The 13,268-nt window shown below is 46.9% G+C and overlaps 1 protein-coding gene and 1 non-coding gene across 2 annotated transcripts; one reads left to right on the top strand and one right to left on the bottom strand.

Moving 5' to 3' along the window:
• The first annotated feature begins 6,782 nt into the window (after positions 1–6,782).
• On the top strand, positions 6,783–8,923 carry LOC123040077 (uncharacterized). The gene is made up of 5 exons (XM_044463019.1): positions 6,783–7,148; positions 7,251–7,337; positions 7,440–7,664; positions 7,824–8,042; positions 8,164–8,923. Exons 1-5 carry the CDS (start codon positions 6,969–6,971, stop codon positions 8,701–8,703), a joined length of 1,251 nt encoding a protein of 416 aa, XP_044318954.1. The 5' UTR covers positions 6,783–6,968; the 3' UTR covers positions 8,704–8,923.
• A 2,917-nt stretch (positions 8,924–11,840) lies between these two features.
• LOC123072598 (small nucleolar RNA Z188) lies at positions 11,841–11,949 on the bottom strand. The gene has a single exon (XR_006435275.1). It is a non-coding gene; the product is annotated as a small nucleolar RNA Z188 (small nucleolar RNA).
• Positions 11,950–13,268: the final 1,319 nt, after the last annotated feature.

The following is a 13,268-nucleotide window of genomic DNA, read 5'->3' as shown; positions in this document are numbered from 1 at the left end:
CTACACGCGCACCCGCCTCGGTCCAGGCGCGCGCCCCGTCGTCACCTGCAGGCTACAGCACGACACCACCTCCGCGCCAATCGCCATCTGCCACATGTCATCGCACAATTGGCACAGGCGGCACACGCTTCTCTAGCCAGCCGGTATGCTACAAGCGGCGTCCCCCGACTCGCCCGACCAATGTGGGGCCCGAAGCTGGCACGGGATCCAGCGTCGATGCGTGCGTGCCCACGCACCTGACCAGCGCCCAACCCGAGGATGATTCTTCATCAGGTGGCCATGATGAGTCCGCCCCTCTGGCGGGATCTTCTGCGGAGTCTGCACATGCACGGCTGCTGGATTCTTCTACAGAAAATCCGAGCGAGGTAGAACCTGCCACTGCAACGCGTGGATCTTCCTTGGGATCAGTTCCTGCAGCAACTCATGTTCACGCCGCGGGATCCTCTGCGGCCGAAAATTTGGCTATGTCTCCAAGGCGTACAAGACTACAAAAGGGGGTAATACAACATGTTGATTACAAACGTGTAACAAAATATGGCATGATTTGTTCTACAGGTGAACCTCATACTCTAGAAGAAGCACTTGGTGATGAAAAATGGCAAAAAGCGATGAATGAAGAATATATGGCTCTAAGGAAAAATAACACATGGCACTTAGTTCCTCCACAACAAGGTAAAAATTTAATTGATTGCAAGTGGGTTTTCAGGATCAAGAGAAAATCTGATGAAACTACTGACCGTTACAAAGCTAGGCTAGTTGCAAAGGGGTTTAAACAACGATATGGTATTGACTATGAGGATACGTTTAGTCCAGTTGTTAAAGCTGCAACCATTCGTCTAGTTTTGTCTATTGTTGTTTCTAGGGGTTGGAGCCTCAGACAGTTAGACGTACAGAACGCGTTTCTTCACGGTGTTCTGGAAGAGGAAGTGTACATGAAGCAACCTCCTGGGTTTGAAAGCAAGAAATCTCCCTCCTATGTGTGTAAACTTGACAAGTCACTCTATGGGTTGAAGCAAGCACCGAGAGCATGGTACTCTCGACTCTGTCATAAAATGCAAGCACTTGATTTTATTCCATCAAAATCTGACACTTCTTTGTTCATCTACAACAAGTCCAACACATGCATATTTGTTTTAATATATGTTGATGGTATCATTGTGACAAGCTCATCAATGAAGCAATCATAGGACTATTGAAAGATTTGAGTGCAGATTTTAATCTAAAAGATCTTGGTGATTTGCATTATTTTCTTGGAATTGAGGTGAAGAAGCACACAGATGGACTCCATATCTCCCGGGAAAAGTATGCAACTGATCTAGTAAAAAAGGCTGGTCCACAAGGTTGTAAGCCTACACCTACTCCATTATCCAGCTCAGAAAAACTGTCTCTCACAGAAGGTAATCTTTTGATTCAAGAAGATAGCACAAAGTATAGAAGCTTGGTAGGAGCACTTCAATATCTTACTCTGACCAGGCCTGATATATCTTTTGCTGCCAACAAAGTATGTCAGTTTCTTCATGCACCTACAACTGTTCATTTTACTGCTGCAAAACGCATAGTGAGATATGTCAAAGGAACTTTGAGCGTTGGCCTAGATTTCAGCAAATCATCCTCTAATCTGGTCAGTGCCTTTTCTGACTCTGACTGGGCAGGATGCCTGGATGACAGGCGCTCCACTGGTGGTTTTGCAATCTTTTTTGGACCAAACTTGATTTCTTGGTGTGCTCGAAAACAAGCTACTGTTTCTAGATCCAGCACAGAAGCAGAATATAAAGCACTTGCAAATGCTACAGCTGAAATTATATGGGTTCAATCCATGCTGAAAGAACTGGGTATAAAGAACACACCAGCTCCATGTCTGTGGTGTTACAATCTTGATGCAACTTATTTGTCCGCTAATCCAGTATTTCATGCAAGGACAAAACATATTGAAATAGACTTTCATTTTGTTCGAGAAAGAGTTGCTCAAAAGCAACTTGATATTCGCTTTATTCACTCCAAAGATTAGCTTGGAGATGGTTTTACCAAGGCTTTGCCTGTGAGAAGCTTTGAGAACTTCAGGCATAATCTCATCTTAATGAAGTTGTGATTAAGGGGGGTGTCAAACACGCATCATATCTGCTGCCGCACCATCTTGGTCTGCTTCGGTTGTTAGGAGTCCTAGTTAGTTAGACTAGGTTGTTAAGGTTTATCTCTATCTAAGATCTTTCTTTCTCTCCAAGATGTAATCTCCAACAACTTGTATGCGCTGTACAGGGAGGTGCGCTCCTGCTATATAAACACGTACACATCGCCCACATCGGGTTAGACGTTTCCGCCATCGCACAACAAATACATTCAGGATGCACACAGCCTGAAAACAAAACAAAAAAGAAATGAAAAAAAGACCTCGCCACAATGGTCAACTCCTCCCAGTAGCAACATATGAACCACCATCAAAGACAACACCCGGAAAACATAAAAGGTCTCCAAAAGCGACGCCTTCAAGAAAAAAACAGTGCACAAGCGGCGTCGTCGCCCGATCCAAGATCATAGGTTTTCACCCTAGAGAAAGACCGAGTTCTCAAAACAATACCTTCAACAAGGCAATTGCCAGGCAAAACCACTGAAGGCCAGACCTTAGGTTTTCACCCTGGAAGTCACGACTCGGCACTCGAGGGGTACCACCAAAAAATGAAATCCTCCAGTGTTGTCGCCCCCACTTGACACTGCTACTACTGAAAGTTATCAAACACCTGGCTAACTCCATCGCCTTCAAGGTCCCCTCCGCCTTACTGATCCTCCGATCTCAACCATCAAGACTTTCTCCGCCGTTGTCTGTGCCATGGAAATCGAGATGCCGACATGTCCCATGGTGTAAACAAATAGCAGAGCTTCACGCCACGCCCTCCTTGAGCCACATAGGCTCATATGGACGCAAACGACCAGATACTGTCTGATCCAGATATCTTTGGGCAAGATCTCCGGCATTAGTTCCGGAACACATCGACGGCCAGATCGAGGGGGACCGATCAAGCAGAACATTGTCATGATGCGATAAGAGCACAAGGCCGCCACCACACCGCTGCCTCCACCAAGCCGACGCCATCGACATCATGGCGCAGGGCACTGACCCACGCTGTTCACAGCCCATGGCTCTAGGCGCTAGATCTGACGGAAATGGCAGCTGCCGGCCCGCCATCATGCCATGCCGGCCCGCCCCGCACTCCAACGTCGCGCTCGAGTGGCAGCAGTACGACGCGCAAACGAGGAGGCAGGCCATCGGCCTGACCTGTCGGAACCGAGCAGTCGCCCAAAACATCGATGCCGCCGCCATCGTCAAGGGAGACTCCGCCCTGCCCGAGGACACCCCCACAACACGAGCAAGGTCCCCACCGCCGCCGTCGGCCGCAGCGGCTTCATCCTGCAGCTTCCTCCGACATCGGCGGAGAGGAGTGATTTTTTTGGTGGCGGCAGCCAGCAGTTTGGCCGATTAATCAGTTAATTGGCCGATTAATCTTTTAATCAACTACTTGGTGAGTCTCTGAGCATTAATCGACTGTTTTTTGAACAATGCATATTCTTTTCAGCTTCAACTTTATCCTTTATCAACTGCATATTTCTCCTATGTTAAAAAATGCATATTTTCTCCTCCTGAAGGGCATTTTTGTCATTGACAATTGCATCGGTATCAACTACATCATTTTTTGCGGGTGAAATAGCATTGTATTACTCAATCACAAGGTCCTTACATTCATTCGATGCTATTTCCACAACTTCAACTGGACCAGCTCCTAACCAAGTCATGGTTCTACCTTGGGTTCTAGCAAAACTAGCTAAACTATCACTAGCTTTATTTTGAGTTCCAGAAATATGGGAAATACAAGTTTTCCTTAAACCCAATAAGTACTTAATCTCTATAACAATTGAAGAGTAAACCGAGCGATCCGTTCCCGAGCTTGATATGAGAGTGACCGCTTCAAGAGAATCCAACTCCAACGCTATCGGCACGTCACATCGCTGTATCGCCAGGGACAAGCCTTCCATACACGCGCATAGCTCCGCCTCGAGGGGGTCCCTGCACGAGTACAACACCCTGCAAGCCGAGTAGTTGATCGCACCCATATGATCACGCAGGATCATACCCGCCCCAGCTTCACCTGACGCAACAAAAGAGCCATCAGTGTTCAACTTGCACCACCCCGGATCCGGCTTCGTCCATTTTCATTTCTCCTGATCTCTAGCACTACTCCCCCTCTTCCTTGGGATTCGCCATTCAACATATGATTTTCCCTTGGTCGGATCAGCTTGTGGGTTTTGCTTGATACCAATCAAAGACTCCAAGTAACTTTGCAGGAAACGTACGGAGACTTCCATCGGCGGGGCAGGCTTAGCATGAGTGAGCTCATTCCGGACAAACCAACTTCTCCAAAAAAATCATTAGTATCATTGCGTGTTCAAGTTCAGTAAGAGGACTCAGGACGTGTAGCAGCCATTCCTTACCATTATTCAGTATAGATGTAATGTCTGGAAGCCTCCATACCTTGGCCATAGCCACAAACAGATCACGTTTGAATTGACACCAAACGAACGGATGGAAATTATCCTCCTCTTCTGTCCCACATACCGGGCATAAACTCGTAGTCTCCAGCCCAATACAATGTTTCCTCTGCCAAGTAGGGAGTGCATCAATTGCCATGCGCCATCCAAAGTGCTTGACAGTTGGAGGGGCATCACACTTCCAGATGAAATCCCAGCATGCACGGCTTCCTGAAGGCGACGCGCTGGACGCAGTCGCAGTACCTCGATGATCCTCGTCAAAGGCCAACTCGTATGCTGATTTGACAGAAAAAATACCATGCCGACCAGGACCCCATGCAATCACATCTCCCTCCAATCTGGGTGAGGCGCGAATCTTCAATATTTCATGCACATCTGCAGCCACAAAGTAGTCCCGAAGGAGCTCAATATTCCACGACCCATTAGGGTTCAGAAAACCAGAGACGAACCGAATGCGGCATCGCCCTTGCGGAGAGATCGATTTATAAGAGAAGGGTCTCGGGATCCAACTATCTTGCCAAACCCTTATGCTTGCACCGTCTCCAACTCTCCACAGCAGCCCTTTTTTCAACAGTTCCAGACCATGACATATAACTTGCCATGAAGATGATCCGTTTTCAGCAAAAACCGTGTCTTCCAACTTTCCATCAGGATAATAACATGCTTTTAAAACCCTAGCACAAAGGCTAGCAAGCTTGGTTAGGAGCCTCCACGCCTGCCTAGCCAACAGAGCTTGATTAAACAGCCTGAAATCACGAAAGCCAATACCCCCCGTCCTTAGGCTGCATGAGATAGTCCCAATTCTTCCACTATGCCTTCCTCTTGCCCTTTGCCGACCCCCAATAAAAATTCCGCACCATGTGCGTGAGATCATCACAAACCAAAAAGGGTAGCTTGAAGACACCCATAATGTAAGTTGGGAGAGCCTGTGCATCTGACTTAATCAGCACTTCTCTCCCCGGTTGCGCCAAAAGGCCGTCTCCCCATTGTATCAATCGTTTGGTTAATCGAGTCTGTAAATTCTGAAAACGTCCCTTAGACATCCGACCCTCCGGTGTCGGCAGGCCCAAGTACTTTTCCTCAAAATGCATGTTAGTGATCTGTACTACTGACCTTACTTCCTCCTGCAGCATTATTGTCGACTTTTACATGGTTTATGTACTCTTGGCAAAATGTTTATGTTTCTAATGTTATTGTTAATATAGCCCCATTAAATCATACGCCCTCCATCCTAAAATAAGTGTCTCAACTTTATACTAGCTCTAGCATAAATTTGTACTAAGCTCAAGACACTTATTTTGGGACGGAGGGAGTATGAGATTAGAAAAGTATAGAAATCTGGATAAAAGAGTGTTTTACCATATATGAGAAACCTTACTTTGACCATTGTTTTCACAATTCATGTGTCTTTTCGTATTATTGCGAGTCGAAAACTCAATTATGCAGATTCACGTGTTTTCACAATCCTCTGTTTTGCATGTGTCATCCTATATTATTTTTGCATTTTTAGATCCTATGAATCAAATAGGCCCTAAGATTAGAAAACTATAGGAATTTGCGTGAAAAAGTGTCTGCTAGCCCGTGAAAAACAAATGAATTGTACAAAGAGGTTTGATTGGATGAAAAGAAAATTCATCCAAAAATAAAGTGCAAGTGAAGCATAAGAAAAACTTCCTAAGGATACCATTACTATGAATCAAATGACCAACACGCGAAAAATATCATAAGGATTAAAATCCTATGAAATTCTTTTGAATCAAAGGAGCCAGGCATGTCCTGGATTGGAATCCAGCAACCTCGATCGTGGCTCTGAAGTACGCAGTCTGTACTGCTGGACGGACTCAAGGTAACAGGATGTAAAACATGTTCTGCCTAACCAGTAACCAAGCAGTGTTCTGGACATTGCACAGTTCTCTCGGCACATGGAGAGCACCCATCGTCCTGCAGTGGAAAGAAAAGCTTACATACCATACCATGCCATGCCACTGGGCTGGCCTCCACTGAGATCTACTAAAAGAAAGACCAAAAGTGCAACAGCGTGGAGTGGGAGAGGGGACATATGGGCTAGGGAAAAATGATGGAGGCATGGCTACGCGCGGTGCTCATTTCGAGACAATTATGCTGTGCTGGTCCGTCGCACTCGCACGGAAGAAAAGGCCCGGAGCGCAGAGACGGCCAAATGAGTTGCTCATAATTCCGTCTCGCTGCTGGTTCGTTTAGCGCCATTCTCCCAGGTATCTACTTATCCGTCTATCTAGTAAATCTATGGATGCGTGTATTTATAGCCAGCAGGAGGCGGGCGGCAGGAAGAAGACAACCGCGCCAATGCCGGTGTGCGCCTCACAAGAGTATTAAAGCTTCTTCTTCTTCTTCTTCTTCTGATCCTACCTGGCTAGGCTGCTACGAAACTCAGGGCCGCGTCCGCGTCAATGGCTTCTTGCTGCTGCCCAATCATTGCCTGGTTCGTCTCTTTCCTCCTCGTCTTCCCCGTCCTCGTCTCCTCCGCGACGGCGGGCAATGGCAGCACATTCGGGGAGGAGCAGCTCGGGCTCCGGCGGATGAAGGCCCGGCTCGCCAGGGTCAGGGAAGCCTCTGTCAAGACGATCCAGGCACGTACTACTCTACGACACACGTTCTGCTCCTTCGTTCGTCACATGGTACGTGTGATTTGTCCCGTTTCTTGGCAGGGACTGATTTTGGTAATCTTGCAGAGCCCCGACGGCGACGTCATAGACTGCGTGCCCTCTCACCTGCAGCCCGCGTTCGATCATCCCAGGCTGAGAGGCCAGAAACCAGAGGTACGTGCAGTGTTGTTCTGATTGACTGACTGCCCGACTGCAATGTGCATCGTGTTCTCGCGTCTGTGTTTGAGATGATCAGTAATGGAATGGTTGGTGCAGGACGAACCTGCGGCGCGGCCAGGGAATGCCGGCGCCGTGGCAGACGACGAGGAGGAGGTCTTGCCGCAGACGTGGAGGAGCTCCGGCGAGTGGTGCCCCAAGGGGACGATACCGGTTAGGCGGGCGACGGAGGGCGACCTGCTCAGGGCCAGCTCCGTCCGGAGGTTCGGGATGAAGCCCCGGAGTGCCGCGGCACGGCGGGACTCCACCAGCAACGGCCATGAGGTCAGTCAGTCGCCGGCCAGCATGATGACCACTTCCTCTATTTCAGTCTCTGTTTAGTACAGTACTATCAGTCAGTCATTTGGACACGGATGCAGACACAAGGATACGGCCACAGTACTAGTGTACCGGATACTGAATGTCACTGTGGTCCGTATACAGCACGCGGTGGGGTACGTGAGCGGCGGGCAGTTCTACGGCGCCAAGGCGAGCCTGAACGTGTGGCCGGCGCACGTGTCGTCGCCGGCGGAGTTCAGCCTGTCCCAGATCTGGGTCATCTCCGGCTCCTTCGGCAACGACCTCAACACCATCGAGGCCGGCTGGCAGGTCAGCCCTGAGCTGTACGGGGACAACAGCCCCAGGTTCTTCACCTACTGGACCGTAAGCTCTCTAAACGATTGTCGTCTGAAAGTTCAATCATCTTCAAGTGTTCGTCCATGAAAATTCAAGAAAAAGAAGGTTAAATTCTTGTGCGAAATGCATGTCTGCGTATGCGACGCAGAACGACGCGTACCAGGAGACGGGGTGCTACAACCTGCACTGCGCGGGGTTCGTGCAGACCAACGGCCGGGTGGTGATCGGCGCCGCCATCACGCCGGTGTCGGCCTACGGCGGCCGGCAGTTCGACATCACGCTCATGATCTGGAAGGACCCCAAGAAGGGCAACTGGTGGCTGCAGCTGGGCCCGTCGGGCGCGCTCGTGGGCTACTGGCCGTCCTCCCTCTTCACCCACCTGGGCGCGCGCGGCCGCGGCGGCGCCGACATGGTGCAGTTCGGCGGCGAGGCGGTCAACACGCGGCCGTCCGGGTCGCACACGCCCACGCAGATGGGCAGCGGCCGGTTCCCCGGCGAAGGGTACGGCCGCGCGGCCTACTTCCGGAACGTGCAGGTCGTGGACTGGGACAACAACCTCATCCCGGCGGCCGGGCTACGGCTCCTCGCCGACCACCCGGGGTGCTACGACATCGCCGGCGGCCAGGGCGGCGCGTGGGGCAGCTACTTCTACTACGGCGGGCCTGGCAGGAACGTCCGGTGCCCCTAGAACCGATACTGCTTACTCAGGCCACAGATGCTAATTCCAGCAAAATTAATATACCACAAAAGTCTTTAGTTATAATTTCTTTGCATGCATGCTTGTTTATGATCATAGATAGAGTTTTTTTGCACTCGAATTTATTTGAAAGGAGGGACATTGACTCGCATTGCACGCACCAACGGAATATGGTGATTACCAAAGTTCACACTACCTGGCCGCATAGTACTTCTTAAGACCATCTTCCATAGATGATGGATATTTGAAGATGTAAAAGTAGGTGTTGTTTAATTTACACCATTAAAATGTGGTTTTTACATCTCTGAAGATGTTTCGACTCCAATAGATAATGTATATTTGATGATGTAAAACTACTACTCCAACAGATAATGTATTTGAATATGTAAACCAGTTCAACTACTACAACATTTTAAACATAGCAAGCTCATTTAAAGCAAACATAGTTCAAACTAAAACATAATTAAACATAGTTCTAATTGAAACATAATTAAACATAGTTTAAACTACTACATCCATCAAACTACTACTACTCCAACTAGTCCCAACTCCAACTATTACTAGTTCAAACAACTACTTCAACTACATCGTTGAAATAAAACTTCTCATCGTTGCTCTTGGACATCCGGTGCCCCTAGCTAGGATGGAACCAATACTGTTTACTCAGGCCACATATGCTAATTCCCGCGAATTAATACTATACCACAAAAGTCTTTAATTATAATTTCTTTGCATGCATGCTTGTTATGATAATACTCCAAGATATGGGGTTTTTTTTGCACTCGAATTTAATTGAAAGGGCGAACGTTGACTCGCATTGTACCTGGCACCAACGGAATTTGGTGATCACAAGCATGACAGGGAGGTAATTCATGGAGGATCAAGACCAAAGTTCGTAGTCCTTATCTCCTTGGCCGCATAGTACTTGAGGATAGGCCATGAAGAGATTCAGAGTAGAATTTTAGTTCGCTATTTGCTCTCAAGGGTGGGATATTACAACTTTTTTTAGATATTCTATAAGGCTGAGGAAACTAATTACTTGGCTAAAGGCTGGCATTTCCACTAGTGCCGAATCAAATTGACAGGGAAAGACTTTCGAGTTCTTGTCGACCATGGTTAGAGCTTGAATTTGAGGGCGTACAGCTTGTCAAAGGTGCAACGAGGCGTTCATCACGCTCTGCCCAAATGACCTGACGCCACGACGCTCTTCGTGAAAGCTCAAGCCCAAGCTGCAGACAATGGTTTCGATTAATCAGAGCGCATTCATATTCAGACGTTGCATCCACGACAATTTTCTGCTCGTGCAGTAGACCTCGCCCTTCTGTACAACCTGAAGATGCCCAGGCTCCTCCTCAAGCTTGACATTACGCGCTCCTTTGATTTTGTATCGATTTTGTATCTTGGGCATTCCTTCTTGACACTGTATCCCATCTTGGATTTGGCCGCTGCTCACGCGAATGGATCTTGATTATGTTCTCCACGGCCTAAACTCGTGTGTGAATATTCACCCTTTGTGTGAATGTTCTCACTCATTCTCACCCATTCTCTTCACCCTTTGTGTGAATGTTCTCAACTCCCTGATCACCTAGGCGGCGCGCTTGCGATGGTCTGCAACGCCTGACGACTTGTCACACTGCTTTTAGTGTCTGGCTCTACACAGACGATGTGGTGGTGTTCTGCCACCCTGACTGCAACAATCTTCTGAACATATACAATTATAGAACTCGTGACCATTCTTTTAAAAACATGAACAATTATAGCACCCGTAAACATTTTTTAGAATTCATAAATACTTTTTTCATACTCGTGAAGAATCTATAATTTTACGAGCATTCTTTAAATCCACAAAAGTTTTTAAAAATCTGTGAACATTTTGGGAATTCACGAAAAATACAATTCCTAAATGCTTTTCTTTTTTATTTGAAAAGTGTTTCAGTAGGATGTCAGTTTTTATACTGTCATGCGGGACGCACGATCAAACCAAACCTTTACACACGGGCCCACTTCAAAAAAACCATGGAGCTTTACTAGGCCTCTATTTCTAGAGAGCTTAGTAATTGTAAGGATTATTTGGTGATGTAGTACCAAAACCATAGGTTCCTAAGACCGAAATGATTATCCCCGTCCCGATAGGTCCACCTCCATCCTTGAATGCCGTCGCGTGCTCTTCACTTCCCTGCTATTGTTGTAACGGCCACGTGCAAGTGTGTCTGCAACCCCTAGAGTGGACGATAAAAAATGGATATTTATTCTCGGAGCAACCCCAGACAAAGAATGAGGTTACACAACACATATACCCTGTTGTGCCGAAAGTCTTATCCTGACCCCGAGCTAAAATGCATCCTAATGAACAGTAAAATTGAAAATATAGTAAAAAAACTGAAAATTTGTGATTTTTATAAACTTTGACAAATATTTTGTATGCTTAATAAATTTCAGCATGAAATGACATTCTTGGAAAGTCGTGAAAAAAAATCAGTACTCCAAAATGTTTCCAAAAGTAGCATTTTTGGAACATTGATTTTGTTTTTTTCTTTTGGCACGACTTCGACGAATGGCATTACATGCTGAAATTTTGCAAGCATACAGAATATTTGTCAAAGTTTACCGTATAATTCATTTTAATTTTGTTTACTTTTTTTGATTTTATTGTTCATCAAGGTGCATTTGTGCTCAGGTGCACATACTCCACATCCGTTGTGCCCACATTTGTAGGTGCATTTTGTGCACGTCTTATATATAGCTTGCAAAAGCGTCTTATATTATGGATAGTGCTATTTCTCTTTCCAAGTTTTTCGTACATATCTCCCCCCAAATAAAAAAAGTTATGCACACAGCACACAGATGGTGATTGCCCTCACCCGAACCTAGAAGCCTTGTCAGGAAATTTACATTTGGGACCAGCTCCCAGCCATTTTTTTCCCTGTGTGACGACAAATCTCAGTTGGCGAAATCTTTGCGCAGGAAGTGCCTGTGCAACACAAAGAATTATTTCCAAAAAGACCAGCATTTTGCACGTCTGCCAGAGACCACTTAAACTCCAAAGAAGCCAATCTACAGTCTCAAACCGGCCTTGAAATCGAGCAAAAGAAACAAAACCTTAGAAGATGGATCCATGCATCCGGCATGCGTGCCTCAGAGTATAGCGCAGTGGATATCACCAAAGCCGCACACCTTGTGGTGCGCAAGCGCATTCATCCAGAATTCACCGATGCTTTTGCATCATCATCGGCACGCCGGAATCAATCAAACTACGAGAAGAACGCATCAACTGAACCAGCAAAAAGAAGATGTACGCCAAATCAAGAATGAGTACAGCAACAAACTCACGGAGCGAGGATGACATAGTTAGAGACGAATCTGGAGCTCGGCCAGCCAAAGGAAATAAAACCATGACCTTCTCAAAGCAGAATATGAACTCGGGAAGTTCAAGCTATAACAACTTAGAAATCAACATGCAGGTTGCCAGACGGGAGAGAGAGTTCCCTTCATCCTGATGCGAAATGGAGGTTGGAGCTGGAGATGAGATGTGGAGAAAGGAGGCAGATGGACCTACGCGGTCACGTGGATGTGGATGGTCCATAAATACACTTGGCTTGCGGAGCGGCCACGGAAGCGACGGATGGCTAGGATTACCATAACATTGTCACTTGTGTCAGGGTAACGTTCGTTTCGTCGCTGCGGTGTGGAGGCAACGCACGCGGGGAGCTCCCATTGGAAATGGCCCTACAAGCCAACTTCATTGCGTGACCCCAAACGGATGTCTGTTTTGTTTGGATTCTATCTGTTTGAACAGGGCAATGAGTTCGTGTCCGGGCGTGTCTTGGAATGCGGTGACCGTGCGTCCACCGCGCGGCCGCATCCGTTTGCCTCATCCTGTCCGTCAGGGCAAAAAATGCTCATATTTTCATCAAAACTAGTTTGCACGTCCAAATATTTATCTGGAAATTAAAATAGTTTTACAACCTAATCAAAATTGTCTTTAATAAAATAGTTTTACAACCAAATTGAAATTGTCTTGACTGAACATAAAATGAACCAATACATCTATTGGTTGTCAATGTGATCCCACACGTGCTCAACCAAGTCATTTTGAAGATTCAAATGAGTGTGCCAATCACGCAGCTCACGGTAGAATTGAACAAACTGTTCAAATGTGGCCTGGTCTTGGTGCAGGGGCTCAATATTTTCACCTTGATAATCAAATCCTTGGTCGAAGATACTCTCATCACGCTCGTCCTCGACGATCATATTGTGCATGATCACACAAGCAGTCATCACCTTCCAAAGCTTCGTTTCATCTCATGACAGTGCAGGGTTTCGAACAATACCCCATCGGGATTGAAGCACACCAAAAGAACGTTCCACATCCTTTCTAGCACTCTCTTGCATTTGGGCAAATCTCTTTCTCTTCTCACCTTGGGGTTTCGAGATTGTTTTCACAAAAGTTGACCACTAAGGATATATACCATCAGCTAGATAGTATCCCTTGTTGTACTGGTGGCCGTTGATCTCAAAGTTGATAGGTGGGGAGTGGCCTTCTGCAAGCCTTGAGA

This window comes from Triticum aestivum, chromosome 1A (genome assembly GCF_018294505.1).
Source record: "Triticum aestivum cultivar Chinese Spring chromosome 1A, IWGSC CS RefSeq v2.1, whole genome shotgun sequence".
In the NCBI taxonomy this organism is placed as follows: domain Eukaryota; kingdom Viridiplantae; phylum Streptophyta; class Magnoliopsida; order Poales; family Poaceae; genus Triticum; species Triticum aestivum.
The sequence above is the reverse complement of the archived record's forward strand: the minus strand, read 5'-3'. Positions and strand labels throughout refer to the sequence as shown.